The sequence below is a fragment of the Bufo gargarizans genome, chromosome 2, assembly GCF_014858855.1.
Source record: "Bufo gargarizans isolate SCDJY-AF-19 chromosome 2, ASM1485885v1, whole genome shotgun sequence".
NCBI lineage: Eukaryota > Metazoa > Chordata > Amphibia > Anura > Bufonidae > Bufo > Bufo gargarizans.
In genome coordinates, this window is record NC_058081.1 from 705098817 (window position 1) to 705114858 (window position 16042).

The 16042-nt window shown below is 47.4% G+C and overlaps 1 protein-coding gene across 1 annotated transcript; it reads right to left on the bottom strand.

Annotated features, from left to right (window-relative positions):
- Window positions 1-2730: 2730 nt before the first annotated feature.
- Window positions 2731-8000, bottom strand: LOC122929071. Its single transcript, XM_044282515.1, has 2 exons — window positions 5816-8000; window positions 2731-5773 (listed from the first exon to the last, which is right to left on the bottom strand). Exons 1-2 carry the CDS (start codon window positions 6259-6261, stop codon window positions 4048-4050), a joined length of 2172 nt encoding a protein of 723 aa, XP_044138450.1. The 5' UTR covers window positions 6262-8000; the 3' UTR covers window positions 2731-4047.
- Between the last annotated feature and the right edge of the window lie 8042 nt (window positions 8001-16042).

A 16042-nucleotide genomic window follows, 5' to 3' on the forward strand; every position in this document is an offset into this window, starting at 1 on the left:
CCTTTAATATATCTTAGTGGTAGCTCCATTTTCTGATACAGAGATCCAAATCCCTTGCACAGAGTTAAACAATAAAATTCTGGCTGCCTGAAGCGGCCACTAGGGGGAGCTCAAACACTGAGTACGTGCTGCCTGTACACTGAACTCAATAGTAACTCTGACTATTAATGGATATATTAGGAAATGAAACTACACTGAACACTGAATTTTAAAATGATGGGTAAAATGAAATCTGAAAATTAGGTTATTTTAAAATTCTCCCTCAGTAGTCAGTCGGGGTCAGAAAAAGGTTGCTTGAACTGAGTAAGGGCTCATGCACACGAATGTATTTTCTTTTTGTGTACGTTCCATTTTTTTGGGAACCGTATGCGGAACCGTTCATTTCAATGGGTCCGCAAAAAAACGGAAGTAACTCCATCTGCATTCCGTTTCCGTATGTCCGTTCCGCAAAAAAATAGAACATGTCCTAATATTGTCCGCATAACAGACAATAATACAACTGTTCTATTAGGAGCCAGCTGTTCTGTTCTGCAAAATACGGAATGCACGCAGACGTCATGCGTATGTTTTGCGGACCGCAAAATACATACGGTCGTGTGCATGAGCTCTAATGCTGCATGGGAGAATAATCGGCCAATTGCTACCAGTCATTAACATTATGCAGCTTTATGTAAATAAAAAATGTTGTACAATAAAAAGTTCTTCAACTTTCTCATATCTTCTGTGATTAAATTCCTCACATTTTTTATATCTCTGATTGCTGTCAGTAAATGGGAACCAGAGACTGACAGTGACAACTCACGTACACTTACATAAAAGCCATAAAAAATACTTCTCATAGCAGACGGTCTGCTACTGTTGTATAAAGTCAAAGCAAAGGACTTCTATTAGGCAGAGCTGGCATTCACACGTCCGTATGTGTTTTGCGGATCCGCAAAACACGGACACCGGCAATGGGCGTTCCGCATTTTGCGGACTGCACATCGCCGGCACTCTCATAGAAAATGCCTTAGAATAGGAGATGTTCTTTTTTTTTGCGGAACGGAAGTGCGGATCCGCGAATGAGGATGCTGACAGCACATTCCGGCCCTGTTGAAAATGAATGGGTCCGCACCTGTTCCGCAAAATTCCGGAACGGTTGCGGACGTGTGAATGGACCCTTACAATCAGGGGGTTCAAGTACAGAGTCATAACATAGCAGCAAACAGGTCAACAATTAAAACAAAAGGAAAGAGCTTACAATCTATGAGAAGATGGGGGTGACATAAAAGGTAAAAAGTGATTGTTTTATACAATGGCCATCTTAAAGGGGTTATCCCACAAAACATATTCTACAGTTTTCAAACCAACACCTGGATCTGAATACTTTTCTAACTGCATATAATTAAAAATGTACCATAGCCACTGAGTTATTCAATAAAATGTGCCTGTATAGCGCCGCCTGCTGTTTGTTTTTTTCTTACTTCTTTGTCCTGCTCACTGAGAAGGCCGCACATGCTCAGTTTCATCCTTCAACTGCCTCCTGAGCTGTGATAGGCAGAGAGCATGGACACGCCCCCTGAGCTGTGATAGGGAGAGCTGAGACACGCCCCCTGAGCTGTAGCAGAATGCACACGCCCACTTAGCTCTAACAGAAAAGACACGCCTCCTAAGCGGCTAGCCTGATATAAATCTAGCAGACAATGAATGTGGAGATCTCTGGATCCATGTGAGGTACAGGGCTGGTTCTAGCTTTGTTAGATAGAGATTTTCATGTACTATATGATGTCTAGTTTTCTATTTTTTACTACAATCATGGTATAACCCCTTTAACACAATGGGGGTGTAGATATAAGGCTGCATGAGCCAGTCACCAGCCGATATCTGTAGTGCTTCTGAGTGCATGGGGTGTGATGGATACTGATAGGAGTGCCTAAAACTGTTAAGGTTTTGGATTAACCTAATTTCTTGGGGTAGGGCGTTCCAGAGAACTGGTGCAGCTCGGGAGAAGTCTTGGAGACGGGAGTAAGAGGTTCAGATTGTGGAGGACGTCAGTCATAAGTCATTAACAGAAAGGAGGGCACGCTTAGGATGGTAGACAGAGATGAGAAAGAAGATGTAGGGGGGTGCAGCACTTTGGAGAGCTTTGAGGGTGAGAATGAGCAGTACAATGACTGGCACAGGGCGGAGGCATCGGTGCAATGACTGGCACAGGGTGGAGGCATCGGTGCAATGACCGGCACAGGGCGGAAGCATCGGTGCAATGACCGGCACAGGGCGGAGGCATCGGTGCAATGACTGGCACAGGGTGGAGGCATCGGTACAATGACCGGCACAGGGCGGAGGCATCGGTGCAATGACCGGCACAGGGCGGAGGCATCGGTGCAATGACTGGCACAGGGTGGAGGCATCGGTGCAATGACTGGCACAGGGTGGAGGCATCGGTGCAATGACCGGCATAGGGCGGAGGCATCGGTACAATGACCGTCATAGGGCGGAGGCGTCAGTGCAATGACCGACACAGGGTGGAGGCATTGGTGCAATGACCGGCACAGAGCAGAGGTGTCAGAGTAACGGTTAGACAGATAGATGAGCCTGGCTGCTGCACTCAGGATGGATTGGTGAGAGGAGAGTCTGGTGAGGGGGAGACCGGTTGATAATGAGTTACAGTAATTATGGGATTTTACTAAAGTATGACGTAAAGTCATGATTTTATTAAAGACACGGAGGCTCCTATTGCTTTAACCTTTCTTTACTTCTACCATAGCAGCAAAGAGAGAAAATGGTATACAAAAAAGAAACCATGGTAACAGACTCCTCCCCCTTATCCCAGTATATCCTTCCTTGTCTGTCTGAGCTCTTCCTCTTTCTTTGTGTCTCAAACAGCGCTGGTCAACCGGAACAACAGACGCCGAAACCACCGGGTAACGAAAAAACCCCTTGAACTCGTCGGCTTGGACCGCCACAACTGGACCTCCGACCGGAACTGTGTAACTCTAAAACATGAAGCCGTAAGCCTCTCAACCTAGGAAAAAAGGAAATAAGAGAAAAACCTTCTAAGAGCATAATCCAGTGCATTAGAAACATAGGATCCACTAGTTGGAAACACAGTAACAACTTTAAAATTCTGACCATACGGTAAATCAACAAAACATACTTACGTCAAAAACCCCAAGGGGTGGGTCCAGGGAGGGCAATACTCGCCTCCGTGTCTTTAATAAAATCATGACTTTACGTCATACTTTAGTAAAATCCCATAATTTTATAACAAGACACGGAGGCTCCTATTGCTTGTTTAAAGCTGAGCCACTATAGAATCAAAAGCATGCGAAGCCGGTCGGAAATAAAACTCCCGGAAAGTGGAAGATCTGGACCAATCCGCCAATCTCATAACATCCTCCAAACGAGCCCCAGATAACGTCATGGACGTAGCTGTCGCACTGCGGACCGAATGTGCCGTGAAGATAGACGTATCAATCCCGGAAAGGGATAGAATCCACTTGACCCAGCGAGATAACGTAACACTGGTAACCGGAGCAAACGGGCTGCGAAACGAAATGAATAAGTGGGGGAGAGAAAGAGACCGCAGTGGACGGGTTCTGTCCTCATACTCGCGTAAGCACGCTACAGGACATAGCTGTGGAGAAGTCGGAAAACGGGGGTAAGAGACCGACCGGATACTGGTTTTCGTGCGACGGGAAATGTTAAAGTGGACCCCCTCCGGGGTGAAGGATCTGGCGTCCCAATCCAAAGCACGCACATCCGAAACTCTCTTACAGGAGATTAAACAGAATAAAGTGACCAATTTGGCCGATAACTGACGTAACGACAATAGCTCATTTGAGGGCCAACTGACTAGAAATTGCAAGACATCCGACACATCCCAGGTAGACGAAAACCGTGGCCGAGGTGGTCGGGCCAAACGTGAACCCTTGAGTAAACGACAGACCAGGGGGTGTTGACCCGCTGGACGGCCGTCGACACCGTTGTGTCTGGAGGAAATTGCTGACCTAAAGACATTGATGGTGCGGTAAGCCTTCCCTGCCTCAAAAAGTGAGGATAAAAAGGCTAAGATGGAATTGACAGGGGCCGTAACGGGATCCAGAGTCCGGTCGACGCACCAGCGAGACCAAGAACCCCAGGCGGCTCGATAAGCCCGTCTCGTCCCGGGCGCCCAAGCGCAGTCCAATAAGAACCTAGCTGTTCCTGAAAGTCCAGCGCCTCCTCCTGGACTCCCGATATCTTGCAAGCTAGGAGGCGTAGCGACCCGTTCTGCAGGAGTGGGTGAACTTCTCCTGCAGGCCCTTGGAGTAGTGACACCTGAGTGGGAAGGAGAAACGGAAAGTCCACTAGAAGTTCCAGGATCTGAGGGAACCAGGACTGGGTTCTCCAAAACGGAACAATCAGAACCAGGTTCGCCAACTGCTGACGAACCTGAAGGAGCACTCGTGGAATGAGCGCGAAGGGAGGGAATGCGTACATCAACGCTCCTCCCCAATGTTGAAGCAGAGCGTCCACTGCCTCCGCCAAGGGATCCGGCCTCCAGCTGAAAAACCTGGGCAGTTGGGTATTCAAACGGGAAGCGAAGAGGTCGACTGCAAAGGGACCCCACAGAGAAGAAATAGCAGAAAAAAACGTCTCGTCTAACTTCCAGTCGCTGGAGTCCGATATGTAGCGAGAACTCCAGTCCGCCAGAGTGTTGTGAAGGCCTGGAAGGTACTCGGCCACCACAGAGATGTTCCTGTCGAGACAGAATTCCCAAAAATCCTTCGCCAAATGGGTCAGAACCACCGACCGTGTGCCACCCATACAATTGACGTACCTGACCGCAGATATATTGTCCATGCGGAGCCTGATGGCTGAGCTGACCACACCATTGGCAAAACTGCGAATGGCAAACGACCCTGCTAGGAGTTCCAGGGCGTTGATGTGAAGATGGGATTCTTCTGGAGACCATGGACCGCCCGTGGACACACCACTGCAATGTGCTCCCCATCCGTGCAGGCTCGCATCGGATTCTATGATCAGATCCGGTTGGGGACCCACGATCGCTCTGCCATTCCACACTGACAGGTTGTGGATCCACCATCTTATCTCGTCCGTCGTCTCGGCATCTAATGAGACCAAATCTGCGTAAGAGGCCCCCGACCGAAGGTGAGCAATTTTGAGGCGCTGCAACGCACGATAATGGAGGGGGGCTGGGAAAATGGCCTGTATTGAGGAGGCCAGAAGTCCGATTATCCTTGCCAAATGCCGCAACGACATCTGAGGTAGGCGTAGAGCATGCTTCAACTCCTTGCGGATAGCCTTGACTTTCGAGAGTGGAAGACTGAGGGATAATTCTTCCGAGTTCACCTGGAAACCCAAGAACTCTATGGATCTGGAGGGGGTCAAACAGGATTTCTCCTGGTTGACAATGAACCCCAAGTCGGAAACGAGCGTCACCGTCAAGTGGAGGTGTCTCAACAAGAGAGCCCGTGATTGGGCCATGATCAAGATATCGTCCAGGTAGACGATCAGACGAACACCTCTGCTGCGAAGCCAAGCCACCACTGGGCGCATGATCTTGGTAAAGCACCAGGGGGCGGAGGACAGGCCGAACGGAAGGCAGGTGAAGCGCCAGGCCTGACCGTTCCACAGGAACCGCAGCAGGTCTCTTGAAGAGGGGGACACTGGGACCGTGAGATAGGCGTCTTGGAGATCTATCTTGGCCAACCAATCGCCTGGAAGGAGCAGATCCCTCAAAAGATGGATGCCCTCCATCTTGAAATGTCGGTATTGTACAAAATTGTTCAGGGCTTTCAAATTGATCACCGGGCGCATCTGGCCCCCTTTCTTTTGCACCAGGAAAATACTGCTGATGACACCCCCACGATTCTCCGGTGCGCGTTCGATCGCGCCTTTCTGCAGAAGATCCGACAATTCCCTCTGAAATTGGGACCGTGCCGCATAGGACAGTGGTACCGTAGGGGGGGCTGGGATGGAGCTCGGATCGGCAATCAGATCTATTGTGAACCCCTGCACAGTAGAAAGGACCCATTGGTCTGAGGTTATGCCTGACCACACATGAGAAAAGAATCGGAGTCTGCCCCCGACTAAATGGTCTAAAAAAGGAGGGGGACGAAGAACATAACTTACCGAATGGTCGACGGGAGCCTGGATTCCCTCGGAAACCTCGTGACCTGAAGGGAGCGCCTCGTGAGGGAAAAAAGGACGGCTGATGTCTCTGATCCTGGAGGGATGCTCTATAATTAAAGGAGCCTCTGCCGGAACCTCTGGCATGAAAGTTGGAACGGCCGGACAGTCGGCCCCTAGCACTGCCGGCCCTGTTGGAAAAACGCCCTTGAAAGACTCGACGCATCGAAGTCTGGGCTTTATCAAGAGCTGTAAAAGCTCCTACATATTTCCCTAGCTCTTTAATAAAAGAGTCGCCAAAGAGCAACCCCTGGGCGTCCTTGCCCGCTTCAGTCAATGCTAAGTTCGAGAGCTTTGGCTCGATCTTAATTAGTATTGCCTTCCGCCTTTCAATGGCGAGCGAGGTATTGGTATTACCCGCTACGCATATGGCTCGCTGGGCCCAACCTCTCAATTCTATAGGGTCTACCTGGCTACCTGCCGCGATAGCGGACTCAGCCAAATCGAAAATCTTTGCTAAAGGACCTGTAATGTCCAGTAGCTTGTCTTGGACAGCCTTCAAGGCCGCGTCTAGCCCTTTACGGGGGTTAAACCCCGTCTTCGCCAGAAACTGGACCATCTTTGGATCCACTGATGGCGTCTCGCACACTTTGTGTGGTATTAAAGGACGAGGGCACTCCGCCCGCAACTTATTACGCGATTCCTTACTAAGCGGATTGCGTATGCGAGCCTCCATATACTGCGCCACATGTGTGGCGGGCATCCATTCCGCGGAGCGGGGATGATGCAGCTCCTCGGGGTTAAACAGCGGTTCCCCAGACGGATCCAATAAGAGATCCTCTGCTGATCCCTGTTGTAGTAACGGGGCTTCCGGGTCTAGATTACGAACCGGATCCACAGCAATATCCGCCAAATCGTCCTCCACCTCATCCGTCAATTCATAGACGTTGTCATGAGTCTCCTCCTCTGACTCCCTATCAGAGTCTGACCTAGGCTCAGGTAGAGACCTGGCAGTCTTCCATGCCCGCGTTTTTTCTGCCTGGCGGGTACAAGCTCGTTTACGCGACTGAAGCGCGTTGTCTTGGGATGGGGATGGCCCATCAATCTGAGGTGTTCTGGAGACAATAGGAGGTGGTCCTGGAGGTGGGACCAAAACCTGGGTAGTAGTAGCAGGGCGCGCCATAAGGGCCTGAGATATAGACTGGGTCAATGCAGATGACATCGAACCCATGGCGGTTATAATGGCATTAGATATGGATCTTTGCAGTGCCACCTCATGGTCGTCCGGGTGGATCACCTCGGACCTCCTATCCTGCGCAGGGGAACCCTGATCTACTTGGGGGGCTTCACTAGGGGCCACAGAGGCAACGGAATTCTTTCTGACAGACATGGTGAAGTAGCAAAAGGCAGGGGTTAGTCACCCCGACCGGAGCAGCAAAAATAGCACTAGAGGAGAAAAAGAGAAAAGGGGATAATGAAGCCAGGAATCATAGCCAGCTAGTGGGTAGACGAAATGGAATAAAACAGAACTTACAAGGCTCAAGAGCAGTGGAAAAAGACCGCCAGGAGATGCGCTGTGCAGAGCGGGATGTCCGGTGTGTGCAGAGCGGGGAAACGCACAGGGACGGCGAAATCTCGCGAGATCTCGCCGTCAGTAGCAGCCGAATGCGAAAAAATGCGAAAATGCGAAAATATGCGAAAATATGCGAAAAAACGCGCGCGAAATCTCGAACTCGCGAGACTTCGGGCGAGAAGGAGAGGAAGAAGAAGCAGAAAGCGCGCGCAATGGCGGCGCAGTCTGAGGTAACGAGGGACAAGGATGACAGGGCAGAGAAACGGATCACACGGGGGGAAAGCGGGGAAGCTGCAAAAACTGTTATAAGGACAAACCCCTAGGCAGAACGGCCACAGAAGTACCTGAACGAAAAAACATATACATATATATACGTACCCTAGATAAATAAATATATATATATATACAGGAGAGAAATATGTATCTACGATAAGAGTCTAATCAGAATCTAATAAAGAAACCGAACGAACCGATAATCCAAGCACATAAAAATACAAATATACCAGACCCTGAGCAATGCCACAGAGCTGGAGAGTACTTATCTGCCTGGTAGCAGCAAAGAAAGAGGAAGAGCTCAGACAGACAAGGAAGGATATACTGGGATAAGGGGGAGGAGTCTGTTACCATGGTTTCTTTTTTGTATACCATTTTCTCTCTTTGCTGCTATGGTAGAAGTAAAGAAAGGTTAAAGCAATAGGAGCCTCCGTGTCTTGTTATAAAATCAAGACGGGAATGTATCAGGGCAACACTGAGCGGTTCTGTTGTTTTCACAGTAATATTTTATTAACACGCCAGTGTTTTGGTCAGTGATTATGAGCCAAAACCAGGATTGGAGCCTCCACAGACATAAGGTCTAAGGGAAGGATCTGCACCTGTTCTGTGTTTAGACCCACACCTGGTTTTGGCTCAAAATCACTGACCAAACACTGACCGTGTGAATATGGCAGAAGAAAGAGGTAGATTCTAGAGATGTTTTTGAGGTGCAGGCGGCAGGAGTGGGCCAGGGGTCAAGGAAAAATCTGTGTCAAACATAACACAGAGACGGCAGGCGTTCTGCCTAGGCAGGATGGTAGTGCCACACATTGAGAGGCACATATCTGGTTTAGGTAGGTTAGTGGAAGGAGAAAACACCAATAGTTTGGTTTTTGAAAGCTTATGTTTCAGAAAGAGAGAGGACATGATGATAGTGACAGCGGACAGACAGTCACTGGTGTTCTGTAGTACAGCAGATGTGATGCCATAGAATGAAGTATATAGTTGGGTGTCATTGGCATAGAGATGGTACGGGAAACCAGATCTGCTGATAGTCTTTCCAATAGGGGCTGTGTAGAGAGAAAAGAGGAGAAGACCAAGGACTGAACCCTGAGGAACCCCAACAACAAGAGGGAGGGGAGGTAGAGCCGGCGAATGATACACTGAAAGAGCGGTCAGACAGAGAGAGAAGAAAACTAACGGTGTCCCTAATACCGATAGATTAGAGCAGGGTGAGCAGGAGATGGTGGTCTACACTGTTCAATGCAGCAGAGAGATCAAGGAGAATCAGTAAAGAGTAGTCACCGTTGCATTTTGATGTCAGGAGGTAATTTGTCACTTTGGTGAGGGCAGTTTCTGCAGAATGTAGGGTGCAGAAACCAGATTGTAATGGATCAAGGAGAGAGTGAGCAGAGATATAGCGGATAAGGCGAGATTAGACCAGACGCTCCAGGAGTTTAGAGATGAAGGAGAGAAAGGCCTGTATTTAGTTGTGCAGGATGGATCGGGCAAAGGTGTTTTTTTTTAAATAATGGGGTTATGATAGAATGTTTGAAAGAAGAGGGGAAGATACCAGAAGAGAGAGATTGAATATTTTGGTTAGGTGAGCGGTGAACGCTGGAGAGAGATACTGGAGTAGGTGTGAGGGAATAGGGTCAGTAGTGCATGTGGTAGGACGAGAAGAAGAGAGGAGACTTCTTATTCTGAGACTTGTTCGAATGTGGAGAATAAGCCAGAGTAGATGTGGGTGGGAAAGGGATCAATGACACTTAGAGGCTGGGAACCAATTTCCTGCTGGATATTTTGAAGTAGGTGACCAGATCTACAGCACAGAGGTCTGTACTAGGCACCTGCACTTTTGGTCTAAGAAGGGGGTGAAAAGTGGCAAAAAGATTTTTCGGATCAGGGTGGTAAAGTAGGTCTGTTTGGTGAGACCTCATCTGTAGACAGCTGTTTTGGGTCCTCTCGTCAATACGGCGCTGTAGCTACATCATAGGCTTCTCATCCAGCCAACCAACACCCTACTCTGTAATGATGAGCGTCAAGAACACTGAAACAGCTGTCTACAGATCGGTGTTTCATCCTTTTGGGGAGACAATGGCTTGACTATAATATCCAGTAAAGTTTAACGGTTGGACATTGAGGGTAGCTACATAACATAGGTGACATCAGATATACAGCTTTCTTCCATCCAGAGGAGCACTAATTTGCATACATGGACATCCAGCAATGCATTTCATGCCCAAAGTCAGCTGCTCACTAGGACATCTTTGTGCAGTTTGGTCAGAGACTTCACCCCTGCTCAATCATTAAATCAGACCATATAGTGAAGCACTCCCTCATGGTAAATATTGGGTTCCTTGCACTGATAATTCATTGCTATCACGGCAAGAGAAGACGTTTGAGAAAGTAGTGGTGAAAAGATCATGATCTTTTGGCTGAAGTTTGCCACTGAAATCTGCATTAATAGGCTGTAGATGTGGAGCTGTGACCAGAAAAAGACAACATTCTGCAGATCTCCATAGAAAACCGACATCTGTAAATTATTAGCAGAAAAAAAGACATTGTAACAGGAGCTGGAGGTTTATCCACAAGTTACAAGATCACTTATGTTCAGTCACTGGTTGAGCCCAAATGTATCTGCAAGCAGAGGATGTGACAACGTAGGCCGTAACTGGGGACATAATATTTTTTCTTGAAAAACTGGGGTGCAAGTTTAGTCATAAGAGTTGGCAAAACATGTCCTTGCCCCAAGGGAGGGGGAGGGGGGTGCAGCAGAAAAATAATCAGTTTGTCATGGGTTTGCAGCAACATCCATGTTACATGTGGATATTGTTGCCAGATTGGCCACACATTTCAGAAGTCCATGTTGAAAAGCTTCAGCAAATCTGCAATATAGTAGGTATCCTGCAAATCTGAAAATGTGCAGAATACCTACAAACCCTCAGAGGAAAAACCCATTACATATGTTCTGCAATGTAGACGGTCGCAGATTTTCAGTGCAACATGGAGTATAGCACCAGTATAGCACCGGTGATAAAAGCCCCTGGTACTTAGAGGTTTGCAGATCATCATCTCCAATGTCCAATGATTTTCTGCATCCAGTCCTTAGTGTTCAGCTGTTTCCACCCCAGTCCATGGTGTCTCTGGTGTCCACTGGTTTTCCACATCCAGTCCATAGTGTTCAGCTGTTTCCACCCCAGTCCATGGTGTCTCTGGTGTCCACTGGTTTTCCACATCCAGTCCATAGTGTTCAGCTGTTTCCACCCAAGTCCATGGTGTCTCTGGTGTCCACTGGTTTTCCACATCCAGTCCATAGTGTTCAGCTGCTTCCACCCCAGTCCATGGTTTCTCTGGTGTCCACTGGTTTTCCACATCCAGTCCATAGTGTTCAGCTGTTTCCACCTAAGTCCATGGTGTCTCTGGTTTCCACTGGTTTTCCACATCCAGTCCATAGTGTTCAGCTGTTTCCACCTAAGTCCATGGTGTCTCTGGTTTCCACTGGTTTTCCACATCCAGTCCATAGTGTTCAGCTGTTTCCACCTAAGTCCATGGTGTCTCTGGTGTCCACTGGTTTGTTGCATCCAGTCCTTAGCGTTCAGCTGTTTCCACCCCAGTCCATAGTGTCTCTGGTGTCCCCTAATTTGTTGCATCCAGTCCCTAGTGCTTATCGCTTTCCACCCCAGTCCATTGGTGTCTCTAGTGTTCAGTGGTTTTCCGTATCTAGTCTGTGGCGTACCTATAATAGAGGCAGACCACACAGCTGCTATGGGGTTCGTGGAGAAAGGGGGCCCAACCCTACAGGAAAGCCCCACCCCCAATTACACTTACATAGCTAGCTATAAAAACCTAGCTAGCTGTGTATATGGACCTGTGATGATGTCATCAGCATGTGATCAGGGCAGCTGTACAGAGTCAGTAGTTTTACAGCTGAAGGACCTGTGATGATGTCATTGTCATGTGACCAGGGCAAAGAGTTGGAGCTCAGTGGTGGAGGGGAAAATGTAGTGAAAGTACATGGGGAGCAGCTTGTGTGTGTGCCTGGAGGAAAGGTGAGTGGTGTCCTGGCAGAGCCCATACCATCCTAATAGTGGGAGTTGTCCTCTGCCAGAACAGCTTGCTGGAACTACTGCTGGCAGTGTGAAACAGGCCTAAACTGGTCATGATGAGATTTGTAGTTCTCTTATCACTATTATGATGTTCTGCAGCAGCTGTGGTGTATATTAGGCTTTGTCCACATCTGCGCTAGTGATGTTCGCTGTTCTGCTTTGTCATAGGAGCACAACAACGAAAATCATGGTAGTGCCAGATCTGGCGCTTCTGGACAGGTTCTTCAGGTTCTTGCTATGGGGCCAAATGATTTTTATGTATGCCCCTGCATCTAGTTTCTAGTGTTCAGCTGTTTTCACCCCAGTCAATGGTGTATGTAGTGTCCACTGGTTTGTTGCACCCAGTCCCTAGTGTTCATCACTTCCCACCCCAGTCCATTGGTGTCTCTGGTGTCTACTGGTTTTCTGCATCAAGTCCCTAGTGGTCAGCTTTTTCTACCCCAGTCCATTAGTGTCTCTGGTGTCTACTGGTTTTCGTCATCAAGTCCCTAGTGTTCAGCTTTTTTCACTCCAGTCCATTGGTGTCTCTGGTGTCTACTGGTTTTCGTCATTAAGTCCCTAGTGTTCAGCTTTTTTCACTCCAGTCCATTGGTGTCTCTAGTGTCTATTGGTTTTCTGCATCAAGTCCCTAGTGTTCAGCTTTTTCCACTCCAGTCCATTGGTGTCTCTGGTGTCTATTGGTTTTCTGCATCAAGTCCCTAGTGTTCAGCTTTTTCCACTCCAGTCCATTGGTGTCTCTGGTGTCTATTGGTTTTCTGCATCAAGTCCCTAGTGTTCAGCTTTTTCCACTCCAGTCCATTGGTGTCTCTGGTGTCTATTGGTTTTCTGCATCAAGTCCCTAGTGTTCAGCTTTTTCCACTCCAGTCCATTGGTGTCTCTGGTGTCTATTGGTTTTCTGCATCAAGTCCCTAGTGTTCTGCTTTTTCGACTCCAGTCCATTGGTGTCTCTGGTGTCTATTGGTTTTCTGCATCAAGTCCCTAGTGTTCAGCTTTTTCCACTCCAGTCCATTGGTGTCTCTGGTGTCTATTGGTTTTCTGCATCAAGTCCCTAGTGTTCAGCTTTTTCCACTCCAGTCCATTGGTGTCTCTGGTGTCTACTGGTTTTCTGCATCAAGTCCCTAGTGTTCTGCTTTTTCGACTCCAGTCCATTGGTGTCTCTGGTGTCTACTGATTTTCTGCATCAAGTCCCTAGTGTTCTGCTTTTTCGACTCCAGTCCATTGGTGTCTCTGGTGTCTACTGATTTTCTGCATCAAGTCCCTAGTGTTCTGCTTTTTCAACTCCAGTCCATTGGTGTCTCTAGTGTCTACTGGTTTTCTGCATCAAGTTCCCAATGTTTATTTATTTATTTTATGCACTTATATAGCGCTACTATATTCCCCAGCGCTTTACAGACATTATCATCCAACTGTCCCCAATGGGGCTCACAATCTAAGGTCCCTTTCAGTATGTCTTTGGAGATTCAGCTCTTTTCACCCCAGTCCATGGTTTCTCTGGTTTCCAATGGTTCTATCCCCATTTCTATGAATTTCTGTGTATTTGTTACTCAGAAAAACAATCCCACACAAGTATAGTGGGCCGTATACTAATGTACTCACCTCCAATCAGATCAATGCAATTTACAATTTAATTACAACTGTTATAAAACATTACTCTATAAATACACCATCTACACATTGTCGTCTTCCTCTTTTTGAGACATGTTATGTGTTAAAGGGTTTGACTGTCAAACAGGATAGGTGATAAATGTTTCATCACTGGTGAACGGACTGTTGGGCTCCCTCTGATCACAAGAACGAGGGTCCCGAGTCCCCTGTGTGGATAGAACAGTAGTGGACATGCGTGACTACCGCTCAGTTCACTTTTTGTTAAACTAGTGAGTATGGTGCCATAGGAGTGAATAAAGCGGTGGTTACACATGTATGCTACCACTCCATTTAGGCTCCATTCACACGTCCGCAAATGGGTCCGCCTGCGGAACGGGTGCGGACCCATTCATTCACTATGGGGATGGAATGGATGAGGAGAGCACACTATGTGCTCTCCGCATCCGCATTTACGGAGCACGCCACCGATCTTCCGGTCCGCAGCTCTGGAAAAAAATAGAACATGTCCTATTCTTGTATGCAATTGCAGACAAGAATAGGCATTTCTATCGGGGTGCCGGCCGGGTGTATTGCGGATCCGCAATGCACTACGGACGTGTGAATGGACCTTTACACAAGAGACTCGGGGACCCTGATATAGTGACGGTGGTGACCCCAGTAGTCATCCCGACGGCTGATCCCCAGTCATTATATATTTATCACCTATTCTGTGATATTTCAGTCCTTGTTTAACCTCCCAAGGCCTCATGCACACGGCCGTTGTTTTGGTCCAGTTTTTGCAGCTCAGATGCGGAACCATTCACTTCAATGGATTCACTTCAATGGGGTCGAAAAGATGCGGACAGCACTCCGTGTGATGTCCGCATCCGTGGCTCCGTTCCGCGGCCCCGCCGAAAAAAATATAACATCCTATTCTTGTCTGTTTTGCGGACAAGAATAGGCAGTTCTATCAATGGCTGCCCATGCCGTTCCGCAAATGACGGAATGCACATGGACGCCATCCGTGTTTTGACGGAATGCACATGTTTTGACGGAATGCACATGGACGCCATCCGCAAAACACGCAACGGTCGTGTGCATGAGGCCTAACAGTCACGTTAAAATTGGAAAAACCCTCCCAAAAATGTCACTTTTTTATTGAAGATTCATTGTCTGCAGTAAATCTTGTTAGCGGACAACTCAGGGGACACTATTGCATTTTTAAACCCTTAGTGACATCATTAATTTCAGCCTTAAAGGGGTTGTCTCACTTCAGTAAGTGGCATTTATCATGTAGAGAAAGTTAATACAAGCCACTTACTAATGTATTGTGATTGTCCATATTGCTTCCTCTGCTGGCTGGATTTATGTTTCCATCACATTATACGCTGTTTGTTTCCATGGTTACGACCATCCTACAATCCATCAGTGGTGGTCGTGCTTGCACACTATAGGAAAAAGCACCAGCCTATGTGCACTCTTTTGAACTCAGCCAGCAGAGAGGCCAGAGCTTTTTCCTATAGTGTGCAAGTACGACCACCACTGATGGATTGTAGGATGGTCACATCTCCTAGAAATGAGCAGTGTATAATGTGATGCAAAAATGAAGCCAGCCAGCAAAGGAAGCAATATGGACAATCACAATACATTAGTAAGTGCCTTGTATTAACTTTCTCTACATGATAAATGCCACTTACTGAAGTGAGAAAAAACCTTTTAAGGACCAATAATATTTCCCCCCTTTGTGTTCTAGCATTCATAACTTTTTAAGTCCATCAGCGGTGGCCGCGCTTGCACACTATAGGAAAAAGTGCCGGTCTCTCTTATGGCCGGGACCATGGGAGCTCTTATAGGCTGGTGCTTTTACCTATAGTGTGCAAGCGCGGCCACCACTGATGGATTGCAGGGTGGTTGTCAACATAGACACGGGCTGTGTATAATGTGATGGAAAAATGAATCAATCCAGCAAAGGAGACAATATGGATAATCACAATGCATTAGGAAGTGCCTTGTATTAACTTTCTCTACATGATAACTGCTATTTGTGAAGTTAGAGGAGGACCCCTTTAAGTAGATTTCGAGACTTTACAATTACCAGGGGTTAAGTAACCACTGGAGAGAGAAGAGACTGCTCTTCACTGCCAGTTTCAATACTAGGAAGTAGCATTAGCTAATAATAAAGATAAATAAGTAGGAACGTGAGGGGTTTGTTATTCCAGAAAATTGTTTTAATATGTGTCTCATGCACGGCCCTTTGTACGCATACGTAATACGGGTAATTGGATTTCAGTGGCAAAACTTGATTTATATAAGTAGTAAAGTGAGAAAAGATAAAATAACAAGATAAATAAATAGGGAGATCTTAGGAATTAGATGAATAACATTACTGTGCTATAGGATGTGGGCACAC